The 14,289-nt window shown below is 37.9% G+C and overlaps 1 protein-coding gene across 2 annotated transcripts in view; it reads left to right on the top strand.

The window, feature by feature from the left end:
• The window catches only part of TAF4 (TATA-box binding protein associated factor 4), a 92,528-nt gene that overhangs the window by 61,299 nt on the left and 16,940 nt on the right, over positions 1–14,289 (top strand). For both annotated transcript variants that reach the window (XM_060772001.2, XM_060772000.2), the window contains exons 5-13: positions 201–320; positions 978–1,100; positions 1,850–1,939; positions 4,050–4,292; positions 5,401–5,548; positions 7,216–7,330; positions 8,973–9,142; positions 10,386–10,516; positions 13,638–13,763. In XM_060772001.2, coding sequence (XP_060627984.2) covers positions 201–320; positions 978–1,100; positions 1,850–1,939; positions 4,050–4,292; positions 5,401–5,548; positions 7,216–7,330; positions 8,973–9,142; positions 10,386–10,516; positions 13,638–13,763 — 1,266 coding nt within the window. The remainder of the gene's footprint in view (positions 1–200; positions 321–977; positions 1,101–1,849; positions 1,940–4,049; positions 4,293–5,400; positions 5,549–7,215; positions 7,331–8,972; positions 9,143–10,385; positions 10,517–13,637; positions 13,764–14,289) is intronic.

The following is a 14,289-nucleotide window of genomic DNA, read 5'->3' as shown; positions in this document are numbered from 1 at the left end:
GAGTTGACAATTTGAACGGGTAGCACTTTGTGCCACCTGGCGGCCGCTTCTTAAACTGAATCAGATGGATAGCTAAGCAGGGTTTGTTATCTGAAAGCAGGTTTTAAGACTGTTGTGGTAGACACTGTGACCTCTTTGTATAATTGTTTTTTGTTTATGACCTCTTTGTATAATTGGCTAATGTCTGTGTTACCTTGCAGCCTCAGATTGTTTTGGGTAGTCCAGCACAAACGACAACATTAGGAACAGCAACTGCGGTGCAGACTGGAACTCCTCAGAGGACGGTGCAAGGAGCCACAGCAACCTCAACTGTGGCCACAGTAAGATCCCAATAACTGTTTGCTGCAAGCCAAAAGCCAGCTCTTATTAGTTTCCTAAACAAAAATGCATTATTTTCTGTGTTACATTTGCGGCGTATTAATCACTGCATTGACACAGTAAAAGGTCCATGATAAACTTTATGAGCGAGGAACTGACTAAGTGAGTTGATACAAAACACAAAATGAAGATGAAAATTACTACAATGCACAAGTGATATCCCAAAATAAAAAAGCCTTCATCCAAACAATTTTAATTTCTATATGAATAAATGATAAATTTGTAAAAATGCATGTGCATGTATTAATAGTTCATTCTGCTCTTAGCCTTGGCAAGAGAGAGTAAATAATTTTGTAGAGCACTGAAATGCTACTCCCTCTACAACTAACTGAAAGTTTATTCAAGTTGCTCATCTTGGATTTTTCTTTGTAGTAATAAGGACCAGAAATGGTTTCAGTTTTTAAAAGAGTGAATATTGAGGTTTTTGAAAGCCATAATTTGTGGTAGGGGGTGGTTGCTGTTTATACGCAGTGGGTGAAAATACTTTGGATTCTCATTGTTGGTAAAAGATAGACTTGACCTGGGCTCTAGAACGCCCAGGAGGTATATTTACGCTTTTCTCTTTTTTTACTTCGATTCTCCATCTTTCCCTCCAACAGGAAACCATGGAAAATGTGAAGAAATGCAAGAATTTCCTCTCTACGTTAATAAAACTGGCCTCTTCTGGAAAGCAGTCTACAGAGACTGCAGCTAATGTGAAAGAACTAGTTCAGAACCTACTGGTAAGATAATACACTGGATTGGTACATGTGGTGACTTAAATCATGGCTTAGGTGATTTGGAATGACCAGTAGTGATCCCTTTCCTTGAATCTTCCTTTGCATGTGAAGTTCAATTAAACTTTGCAAAGTTGAATAAAACTTCAATTTTGTTCTAGATCAAACCACGGATCCAACTTACATCCAAACTCAAGGAAACAGTATCTAGCTTGCATTGAAGTTAGTTAGCAATTGAATCCTATTTTCTATGAGTGCCTGTTTGCTAATTGGGCGATGCTTGTGTTTTGATATTTAATTGTTATTTTTTAGAGGACCATTTGTCAACAAATTTGAAATCCAAACTTCTAAAAAGGGAAAAAGCTCAACCTTCTTGATACAGACAAATGCTTTACCAGTTCTGGGATTACTAAGGAGTATAGTTTATGAAACTGGACCTTATGAGCAGAACAGATAGATACGAGTGTTTAATTTTTAATTTATTGAATTTTTTAAAATAATATCTTAAATACTAGCCTTCTAATATACTTAGTAAAATTCCACATTAAATGATCTACTTATGTTTTCCAGCAAGGAAGAGGTGATCTATGTTGTGTGGATACAGTTCTCACTATCTGTCATCTATGCTGACTAAATTAGGAATTTCAGTCCAGCAATGCGTGGAGGGCTGCATGTACTCCACTCTTGGTTTTAACATCTGAGATCTTATTGCCAGTGTTCATTATCTGTGTCTAAGTGTGAAATTTGTCCTATAGGATGGAAAAATAGAAGCAGAAGATTTCACCAGCAGGTTATACCGGGAACTTAATTCTTCACCTCAACCTTACCTTGTGCCTTTCTTGAAGGTATTAATAGCAGTTCTTTCTTCCTTGTGTCATATCTCAGAGTGGTAGGACTAGTCCTTCTTAATAATGACGTTACAAGAAAGATACATTAAATGCCAGATTGTGGTCGTAAACAACAATAGTAACTCTTGTAAAGATTTGTATGTAGAGTATTTAGTCTTGGAGTTAGTTTTAACAATTTCTGCTTGGAAATGTTTTTTCACCAACTAAAATTGTAGAACCTGTGTTATGAATGATGGTAATGTATGCTAAGTGTTATATCATATAACACAGAAGCAAATAGAAGCTTGATGGCTAAGACTGGCTTCCAGATGGTTTTCTAGGAACCAATCCTAGGACTTAATTATGATAAGGTTCTGTTGTATTGGACTATGGCACAAAATGTATTCATTTCTGATTTTGTTTGATTCTAGTTGCTAATGTGTTAAACTTTGCAGTCTTTCTGGACTGTCCTGTGGGATCCACAATGAAACGCCAAAGCTTACACTCATAAGGCACTTTTTGTCAGAAGTCAGTGTCTTGAGCATTCCTGTCAGATCTGTGCAGTCAAGGATTACAGAGTATAGACTTTCTCCCTTCAGGCATAGGCTTTTCTTTAGTTTGGAGTAGATTCGCAAGTACTCTTCGTAGTTGGGAAATGTTAAGAGTTATGTAACTTTGAAACTTTAGCAGTATAATGTAATATAGTTTAGACAGATGAACAAAAGAATAGTAGTTGCATTCTGTAAATGAGAGATATGCAACAAAGCAGGGAATTGCCACAATGCCCCTTTATATGTGCATTCTTCTAAAAAGGAGAGAATTTAAACATGGGTTCTGTGAAAGCGAACTATTTCTCAATGGGGATAACATTTTTGTCAGGCCATAGCAGATAATGTCTTCTGTTCCAGTATCCTGACCTCTTAAAGGTAAAAGTTTTCCCCTGACATTAAGTCTAGTTATATCCAACTCTGGGGGATGGTGCTCATCTCCATTTCTAAGTTGAAGAGCCGGTGTTGTTCGTAGACAACTCCAAGGTCATGTGGCCAGCATGACTGCATGGATTGCCGTTATCTTCCTGCCAAAGCAGTGCCTATTTATTCACATTTGTATGTTTTTGAACTGCTAGGTTGGCAGAAGCTGGGGCTAACAGCAGGAGCTCACCCTCTCCCCGGATTCGAACTGCCGACCTTTTGGTCGGCAAGTTCAGCAACTCAGTGGTTTAACACACTGCACCACTGGGGGCTCATTCTGACCTTTTATTAAATATAATAATCTAATCTGATACTATATCAGACTTTATAGGTACATATAGGAAAGGACTATCCAGTCAATGTAAAACTTTTGGGTGAATAAATAGATCTTGAAATAGTATCCATAATACCTTGATATATTTGAAAAACTCTTGATATAACTTTATATACTATACTTGATTTTCTACTCTTAGTGATGTTGATTATAGACATGCTGTTGGGATGCACATGTGTGTGATGAAGGGTTTCTTTTGGTTCTCATCATTGGGTGATGAGTGCAGAAATCATTTTGTTTGGGTGGGAAGGCTGATTGTGTTACTCTGGTCCACTTCTCGTTGTGGAGGAATTCTAGATCATGCAGGAATATGTCATTGACTTACGTATTCCTGTGTATCAGACTGTAAGAAAATGCAGGTTCAGTGTCCACCTGGCTTAGATGTAACATTGTTGAGCAGTGACCCTACACTCATTCTGTTGTTGTGAATTGCTAACTGAATAAGTTAAAAAGCAACGTTAGTACAATCAGAGATATTGGTTCACTTCTGTTAAATTTGTCATCAGATTAGAGAGCGAAACACTGTCACTTGTGAATTATTCAACAGTGGAAGAAAGTGTGGCAGACACATCCTGGGATTTCCTGTTCCTTGCGATAGGATTTTTTAAAAATAGATTTGAGATGACATAAGGATTCTTGACACTGCGTATGTCCCCTATTACACAGCGCTCCCATTCACATGGGTGTAGAGCTGTGCCTTTTGGATGTGCCTAGTCTTATTGAGATGACTGAAACTTGATGCATATGTAGTTTGAGCAAATGTTTTGAATGTTAGCATTTGCTGAAGTGAAGTATAACACTAGTTTCTCTCCTGTTCTTATAGCGGAGCTTGCCTGCCTTGAGACAGCTGACTCCAGACTCAGCAGCGTTTATTCAGCAAAGCCAGCATCAGCAGCCCACGACGCAGCCCACGACTGCTCTCACGGCTGTGATGTTGAGCGGCTCGGTTCAGCGGACAGCCGGGAAGACCACCGCCACCGTAACGAGTACCTTGCAACAGCCGGTCATCAGTCTAACGCAACCGACGCAAGTTGGGGTTGGCAAGCAAGGGCAGCCCACGCAGGTGGTGTGTAAACCAAAAATGAATTTATTCTACCAGAAAATGGTCTCCCAGAAAATGGATCCTTTTCCTTCTCAGAACTAGCCAGCAGTGTTTGTTAGTGCATGTAAAATCTTGCTAGTGATTCATGGGTGTTGTGAACTAAATAAGATGTTACAATAGTATGTAAGCCACACATCCGTTTTAGACCTTATAAATATGTGAGAGTCATCTATTGAGAATATTATTATTATTAATAATAATAATAATAATAATAATAATAAGATCTCAGCCAGCATTTGAAAACAATACACATTGACAAAATCCCAATCTGTCAACTGCAAAAGGCCACCTTATTTGGATCTGTGCACATCATTCGAAAATGCATCACATAGTCCTAAATGCTTGGGAGGTGTTCGACTTGTGATTTTGTGATATGAAATCCAGCATATATATCTTGTTTGCTGTGTCATACTGTGTCTTTGTGTCAGTAAAATAATAATAATAATAATAATAATAATAATAATAATAGGATTTAAAGATAGAATTGTGAAGACTCTGACACAAGCCAGTAAAGGTGGTCCCAGTGGTGATCAGCACACTGGATGCAGTGCATAAAGACCTTGGCCTGCACTTAAAAACAATTCTGAACTCAATTAATTGAAAGGTGTCTGTAGGTGCCCTATATCCACCTTTATGTAAATTTGTAATACTACTGTTCTCTTTAATTTGATGCTAAAGGGTCTTAAAATTGACATCTGATTCAGTTTTGATTACTGTGAATACCTGTCACATTCCTGTTTTGGTTATTTGAAAAGTGAATCTGTTTCAATTCATATATTGAACCTGGGTTGGATGGTCAGGCCTTGAAACAGCAGCGTTACTCTTTCAGTAGAAATTCTTGCCACCATCACTGGCTTTACTGGTCTCCTAAGAACAGGGACACTCCATTTACAATTTGTAGGCCCACCTTGTTTTCATACTCTTTGTTGCCTGTTAATTAGAAATATGTTGCCTCCAACGATGGTTCACTTGTTTCATGTTTAATGTCTTCCAGAAGCAAAACGTGTTTTTAAAAAACTTTTGTCCTATCCTTGTTTACCAACCTGAAAGTTGTCTCTCTAAATATTCACAGGTTATCCAGCAGTCTCAAAAACCAGGCACATTGATTCGGCCTCCACAGGTGACGTTGACACAGACTCCCATGGTTGCCTTGAGGCCGCCACACAACCGTATTATGCTCACTGCTCCTCAACAAATTCAGCTGAATCCACTTCAGACAGGTAAGAGGAAAGTCATCACGTTATGACCCGAGCTAATGCACTAAGTTGCTTTTCTTTAAAGCAGGCCTTTTCAAACTGAAACCTATCAGGTGTTTTTGCCTCTAACTCCCAGAAGTCCTAGCCAGCTTGCCGCCTAATGGTCAGGCATTCTGGGAGTTGAAGTCCAAAACACCCAGAGGGCTGCAGATTGAAGAGGCCTGCTTTAAAGTCAGTAATTTGTTTTTCTTACCCATTATTGTCTGGTGAAAAATAATGTAATGTGTCTCTAAGACATTACTTTGAAATGTCAAATTATATTTTTAAATTCATTTAAAAAATTAAAAACTAGTTAAGTACATCTTCACGTAACAGCTTGTTGATTAGAAATTACATTACTGACATTGTTGGTATAGTCCTTTAAAAGTAACTGTGTAGGCTATTGTTGATGAAAACAAAGATAATCGGTACAGTTACTTTTAATGCATTACATCCAAGCTCTGGATGGCATGATGGATTTTTAGAAATACTAAAGCTCCATCTGTTGTCCTATTATAAAACTGCAGTTGGAAGATGTTTGAAAAAAACAACTTGTTGGTGTATTCCTGGATTGTTGTTGTTGTTATCTTTATTTATACCCCACCTTTATCCCCATGGGGACTCAAGGCAGCTAACACTCTAACTAATTAGCTAACTAACTAACTAACTAACTAACAAAATGAGCAGTTGGAAAAGTGATGTTTTGAGCTGTATTATTAATAGAGAATTATTAAAGATAATTCTCTACACCTGCAGTCAGTATTTACCAGAAACTTTTGGAGCAAGCTTTTCTAGGGAGCGGATCACTAGTAATTGTTCCATGTAATATGTGTGAAAAAGATCTTGGAGTCCTTGTGGACAAGTTAAACATGAGCCAATAATGTCATATGGTAGCTAAAAAAGCCAATGGGATTTTGTCCTGCAGAAATAGGAGTATAATGTCTAGATCCAGGGAAGTCATGCTACCCCTCTATTCTGCCTTGATCAGACCACCTGGAATACTGTGTCCAATTCTGGGCACCACAATTGAAGGGAGATCTTGACTCTAATCTGGAATGTGTCCAGAGGAGGGCAACTAAATGATCAAGGGTCTGGAGAACAAGCCCTATGAGGAGCAGCTTAAAGAGCTGAGCATATTTAGCCTGCAGAAGAGAAGGCTGAGAGGAGACATGAAGAGGGCCATGTATAAATATGTGCGGGGGGAGCAGGCTTGTTTTCTACTGCCCTGGAGTTTGGGATGTGGAACAGTGGCTTCAAACTACAGGAAAGGAGATTCCACCTGAACATGAGGAAGAACTTCCTAACTGTGAGAGCTGTTCAGCAGTGGAACTCCCTGCCTCGGATTGTGATGGAAGCTCCTGTCGGAGGTGCTTTGAATGCAGTTTTCCTGCTTCTTGGCAAGGGGTTGGACTGGATGACCCATGAGGTCTCTTCCAACTCTATGATTCCTTAAGCAGAACAGTGTAAATTCTCTATTCTTGTCCTTTAAATTCTGTTCTAAATTATGCTTCATGTAAATTAAGCCTGGACAGAAAATTTATTTTAACTGCCTTTGTTTTGCCTTGTTTATCCTATAGTTTGTTGTGGACTAATGTTGCTTGTGGAGCATCTGTCTTGATTCCTTTTCTTTTCTATTTCTTTTTTAAAAACAGTACCTGTGGTAAAACAGACAGTATTACCTGGAACCAAAGCTCTTTCTACACTTTCAAGTCAAGCAGCTGCTGCTCAAAAAAATAAACTCAAAGAACCTGGGGGAGGTTCTTTTAGGTAAGTAATCCTATGTGCATGTGTGTTTGTCTCATGGTGGCAGAACATACTAGAGATGACACCTGTCTCTGCAATATGATATGGTTGATCTCTCCCCCACCCCCCCACCCCGGTTTTATATTTCAGCAACACGGGAATGCTAATTAATGCCAATTATTCTTTACCACTACTTAGCCTGCTAGGGCTTCTAAAGTAGTGAGAATGAGTACCAATTCCTGTCGTCCCCATAGTCACATTGTGCCCCCCTCATTTGTTCAGAACAGCAGAACACTCCCCCAACTCTCACAGCAAAATAGATTTGCATAATTTCCTTACAGGATTCATCCCAGGAACTAGGGAGTGCAGCATACTCATTATCCCTCCATGTGGTCTGGGAGGTGCAATACCACTAGTTATATATTACAGGTGTGGAAGCAAGCCTGTTTGTTGTTGTATTTTAGTTTTATTGGGTCAGAGCTCCCCCTACTGGTTCCCATATTTTGAAAACTCTCATTTGAACCTGTCTGTCTCTCAAGAGTGACTTCTGAACTTAATTATATTTGGTGGCATGGTCTCCATAATGTTAGTTCCTGAACATTTCTGAATGATTTTCTGAACAGAGAAACAGTAGAAATGATGAACTAGGGCAGTAAGCCAGATACACTTTTCATTCAATTATTTTTTAATATTCTAAAAGTATTAATTAATAATAAGATTTTAAAAATTAAAAACCTTAAATGATATACTTAGTTTACTTCAGTTAAAATTGCTAAATGTTTATTTTTTCACCCATTTACAGTCATATCTGGAGAAGAAATGGAAATAAATACTATTTTGGATTACAATTCCCAGAACCCTGCTGCTAGCCTAACCACAAGGAGTTGTAGTCTAAAATAGTAATTGTTCCAGACTCTAGTCCACTTATCTAACCTGGATTATAGCACTGCATACTATGTTCTAAACATGGATGGAGAGTATTTCTCTTCCTCATGTTTTTCTTATTGGGCTGCAATTCCTATCAGTCCTAATTTGAGGTGTAAAATTATGTGTATTGCTGTCCATTGTTTGGGGGGAGGAGAGGGGTACACATTTCCCAAAGCTTTCCCAAAACCCAACTTGAATCCCACCAATCAGGAGGCAAAATACAATCCTCCTTGCTCCCACTTCTTCTTGGAATAGCTGACTGAAAGGATTCCTGACTGGACCAAATGCTGCTCTCCTTATGCTCTTTTGGATTGACCTCTTCATTAATTTCTCTCGAATTGTTCATTTCAAATCCAGTAAGCTTTCGCTGAAAGATCTGCAGACCTCTTGAGCCATTTTTTGTGTAGTTCCATACTGGAAACAACAGCACTTGGTTACTTAGTTGGCTTGACTCTGCTTTTCTGCTTGGCTTAATGTTTTGCTATTAAGTTCAATTATCTTGAATTTAAACAGGTTTTCACTACACTTACTTTACTGTTAAACTTTTTGGTTTTTGCTTTTTCACTTTATTAACCCTTTTGCTTATTATCCTATGATCCAATCAACAGTGCATTGAAAGCGGTTTGAATAGAAAGAGGCAACTGTTTTAGTTTGATTTTGTATATCTGTTTTGTGAATTTTGTCCTCTCTTTAGTCCAAATCACAATAAAATTGATTTTAATGTTTTATTATTTTCAAGGGATGACGATGATATTAATGACGTTGCATCGATGGCAGGCGTTAACCTATCAGAAGAGAGTGCGCGTATATTGGCCACCAATTCTGAATTGGTCGGTACATTAACACGGTCGTGTAAAGACGAAACGTTCCTTCTTCCAGCACCTTTGCAAAGAAGGATATTAGAAATAGGTGAGTTATTGCTTTAATCTTCCTTTGACATAAGTGCAGTCGCTGTACTTGCAGAAGGTTATTTAAGCTCAATATAAATTGTTTACTTTTGTGGGTCCTCTAGACATTATGTTCTAGCAAATCTAGGGTTCTCAGCGATTCTCTGCCTGATGTGTAGCAGCAGACAGTCTTTGCTCTCTGTTATATGTGTACTTGTACAACATAGTAGTATTTCCTAACATGCTTTTATCTCATTGACAGAATTGACTTTTAAATATACAGTTGAAAAATTCTAGAACACCTAAAAATTTAGTGGGTGGAACAGCTGTAAAACCATGGGAGGCTGCTTCAGTTATGCCAATGCTGATCTGGCTTCTGTGACAAATAACTACAGTGGTCTACCTTGGTGTCCGTCTCTGACAAAAGCAATTGATTTTAATAAGCAAATGACAAATACTGCACTTTCAAAACTTGGTCAAGTTGTCATGCAATGATTGGAATGGATTTGTACTTGTTGGCCTAGCCCCTGATCCTTCAGCAAGGCCATATTTATGGGATTCATCATAACAACCCATTTGGTTATTGGGGGGGGGGGGGGAGGCAATGGGGATCATAAAGCATTTTTGATTTATACCTTTTCAATTTATAATGTTTTGTATGATTGACTGTTGAGGACAAATGATGTCATGTGACAAGAGACTGTCAATTATAAATAAAATAATATTTTAGTCATTTTTTCCTCTAGTTTTTTTATTGTGAACACTACTGGCCATAGCAATGGGTAACTTTATTAAGTTATATTCTTTTAAATTCTGAATGGTATGTCTTATCCTTTTATTGCTGTCTTGAATGACTGGTTATGATCTTTGTCTAAGCTATAAAGATTTGAAGATAAAACATTTCACACAGAAAAAAGAGCAATATAAAAGAGCTAAAATAGCATGACTGCCAAGTAGCCCACATCCATCATTAGGTGTACAGACTCTTGAATATTGGATGTGTTGGTCCATGGCATATTGGAAACTGCTCAGCTGTATTTAAGTAAAATGTACATTGCCTAAGCAGTGACCTGGAAATTGCAAATGCTGTAATGTATTTCTAGGGCCAGCTTCTGCAAGTGAGCTCATTGCTTTGATGACTGACCACCCTTAAGTAAAACAGATATAGTTTTTATTTGTAATTACATAGATTCCTTTAGTGCTAAATTAGCAGAGGTTGCTTGTATTTGTTTTAAAAACCCATTTGTTTCTCTTGGAAAACATAGGTAAAAAACACGGAATAACGGAAATCCATCCTGATGTAGTTAGTTATGTATCGCATGCAACGCAGCAAAGGTTACAAACGCTAGTTGAGAAGGTATCAGAAACGGCTCAGCAAAAGAATCTTTCTTACAAGGTAACGGTCTTGTCTTCTGTGAGATTGTTCAGTAGTGTGTTTTCATTTGTGCTTCAGTTAAAGCGTGTAATGCAGTCCCAGATATTTTCCTCTTGGGCAGCGGTTAAAATTTTTTGCAACCTTCCTATTAAGGGAACCTTGTGATGAGCAAAGGTGTCTTGGTCTAAAATAACGCAAGCCAACAAAATCAAACTTTTTGTAATCATCAGAAATGAGAGTAGCATCATTTAAATCAATTTTTATGCTGATTTTAAATATGTCTTTATTTTTTCCCCATCACGTCACCTTTTAAAAATATGGTGAATGGTACATTACGGACTACAGGAAAGTCTGCACATTTCACATCATATTTGTGTAACACAAGCCAACAAGTGTTTTTCATCAGATATGGTTTTAGGTCATACTTAGGGAGTTTTTCACACTGAATTCAGAACTTTTATTTTTTCTCTATCATGTGTAGTTTTTGCGATGAGGCTAATCGAATAATTAATGCATTTATGCACTGATATCAATTAGATTCTATTGCTGTCTGTATGTAAATTCATTAATTACTTACTTAGACACATCACAAAAACTACATGTAATAAAGAAAAAATAAACACAGATCTGAATTCAGTGCAAAAAAAAAAAACTCTATAGGAATGACCTAAAATTATATCTGATGAAAAATACTTGTTGGCTTGTGTAATTATATGTGCTTTGCAGGCACAATCCTTGCTGTAACAATGGAGGCAGGATGACAAATAATTCCCAATAGAAACTAAAAACAAAATAAACAGTAATTATTATAAAAAATAGCTTGGGGACCAAGAGCATTTTTACTTAGTAATTACCCCACAACTTCTTCTCAAATGTGAAATGTGCAGAGCAGTTCAGTGAGCAAAACCCAGGGCTGCCTGTATTGGTTTTTGAAATCTACCAAATTAAATTCTCAGTGTCTTCTGAAGGCAGTATGTCTTTATTACATCTAAGAAAAAAGTCATGCATTTGCAAATAATAAGAATAGATTCAAATAGATACTGACTAGGTTTAGTCTCTGTGGGGCCCATTTTTTGTCAGCTTTTCACATTTCAGAATAAAACCACCTGCAGGCAGGTATGCTAATAAGCCAGATATATTTATTCAGAGCATCAAGAAAATGTGAATTGAAGAAAAGAATTGGATAGGCTGATTACAGTGTGAATTTTCCTCTACTACATATTTTAAGGGAGAATATAATTTCACACCATCGTATGAGAGTAAATTGTATTCTCATGCATCAGCCAAAACTGCATGTTTCTGATATTCTGCTTTTGTATGTGAGCAAAAGTAGAAAAATGAGGAGTGGAGATCCAGCCCCATTTATTCTCATAATGAGAAACTATGGTTTGCAGTTATGTCGGGGTCAAACCAATGATCTGCTATGTAGATCCCCTCTTAACTGACCAACCAAAAGCCATGATGGGTTCATGATAAAATTCCCATTGATGGATGAATTTGGCAGGTGAGTTCACTGAGCGAACTTCAAATCCACACAGAGGACTATAGTTGCAGGGGGATCATATGGCACAATTTTTGAAATGTCATTAAAGGTAAAGGTTTCTCCTTGATATTAAGTCTAGTCATGTCTGACTCTGGGGGGTGGTGCTCATCTCCATTTCTAAGCCTAAGAGCAGGTGTTCCGTAGTCACCTTCAAGGTCATGTGACCGCCATGACAGCATGGGTTCTATTACCTTACCAATGAACGGTACCTATTGATCTACTTACATTTGCATGTTTTCAAACTGCTAGGTTGGCAGAAGCTCATTCCACTTCTTGGATTCGAACCACCAACCTTTCAGTCAACAAGTTCAGCAGTTTAACCCACTGTGGCACCAGGAGCTCCTCATGAAATACGACTCATAGAGTCAATACTATAAGTGCTTTGTAGTCATTACTGCAGACATACATTATAGAGTCAACTCTTTATATCAATAGATTCCTCATCCATGGAATTCAGCAATGCACAACTCGAATTTTTAAAAAATACAAAACACAAACCTTGATTTTGCTGTTTTATATAAGGGACAGCATTTCATTACACCACTGTATATAATGGGATCTGAGCATTCACAGATTTGAGTTCCTGGAACCAAACTCTAGCGGACATTAAACACCCACTATATTCAGCCAAGCATGTAATCACATTCAAACACAGTTTTCCATCCATGGGTTATTGGATGCCTATGGAAGAGTCCTACAGCTTCCCATGATACCTCACCGTATAATATACTCCTTTGCTCAGATATGGGATTATGTTTTGTGGGCAAAAGTCATACTCATCAGAGTGAACGTGTCTCAACATGGTCCCTTCACATTTCAGGGAACATCTCAGACTACAGTAGAATAATCCCTTCCCAAATACATTCAGACTGGACTGCGGAACTCCCAAGAGTGCCTTACCTGTGGACTCCTGCATGGCAGAGGGGTTTCTTTGTTGTCTGTTCAGCTCTATGAGTCTAATTCATTCTCATTGGACTTACTGTTGGCCAGCAGCCTCAGCAGAGAAAAAGACTCGCTGAAATTAGATTGGAATATGAACAACCACAAACTGGAGTGGTCTAGGCAAGATTTAGAGAATCCCAAAACTTGAAAGTGTTCCAGCCTGGAAATGACGGGAATTAGGAGACTGTTATTTTAATAGCTTCTGTCATATACATTCTTAAGTATATATTTCTGGCCTCTGTCAGGCACAAAAGAGAGGACTTGATGAACAAAGTCTAAACCAGCATTCCTGTCTACTTGTGCCAGGTTTAGGTGTAAGATACTGGAAAAAGATAAATGTTGGATAGACTTAAGATGACTTGCCAGAATCCCATGTGTGAAAGATAATGGCCTTCAAAAATGTTTTAGGGTAAAAAAAGGAGCTGGTAGAAAATATTTCTTAAATGTACTCTGATGGGATCATAGAAGAGGATGTGGAATATATAAAAATATTTAGTTGGCTATGTGGGTTAAAAGATTAATTTACTGTTTGAAGATGACTAAGTGAACATTTTGAGCGTATTTTTCTCTTTTTAAGGCCATATTGTACAAATGAGCAAGTTTCTCATTCCTCTCCTTTCTGGTTTCTAATGAAAGCATTTTATCACATTTTTTTAGGATGATGAAAGATACGACCAAGCAAGTGATGTTCGGGCGCAGCTGAAGTTCTTTGAACAACTTGATCAAATAGAAAAACAGCGGAAAGATGAACAAGAAAGGGAAATTTTAATGCGTGCAGCAAAGGCAAGTGCTTTGGGGTTTTGGCCCTAATATATTAACAAAGTGCTCTATTTGACGTTGAAAGAATAATGGTTCTTTTGTTCTGGAGGTTGTGGAATGAGGCAGGAGGCTCTGACCCTAACCTTAGACACCAGTGCAGTGTGATCTTGCAGCTTTTTGATGCTAGCCACAATTCAGCGACATTAAACAGCAAGAGTAGGTGTACCAAAAACACGGAGCTTCAGTGTCCCCACTCCCAATTGTGAAACACTGTTCTTTATAACTTGGAAGCCACTCCTAAAACCTTTGGGGATGCGTTTCAACAGCATAGGAAGTTGGGGTGGAAAAACCTGGCACATATGGAAAAAGTTTTCCATATCTAAGAGAGCTCTTCCGATACTACTCCATAAATGTAACTTTGTATAATGACCTTCATGCTTCCTGAATCTTTTTATTCTCAGGCAAAGTTAAGTTTAAGGTATTTTTTATTCTATTTCCATAGTTCAGTCTCTATCAATTTCTATTGAAATTTTTTCTGTTTGGATTCTTT

The sequence above is a fragment of the Anolis sagrei genome, chromosome 4 (genome assembly GCF_037176765.1).
Source record: "Anolis sagrei isolate rAnoSag1 chromosome 4, rAnoSag1.mat, whole genome shotgun sequence".
NCBI lineage: Eukaryota > Metazoa > Chordata > Lepidosauria > Squamata > Dactyloidae > Anolis > Anolis sagrei.
This window is presented reverse-complemented; position numbering and strand designations above follow the sequence as displayed.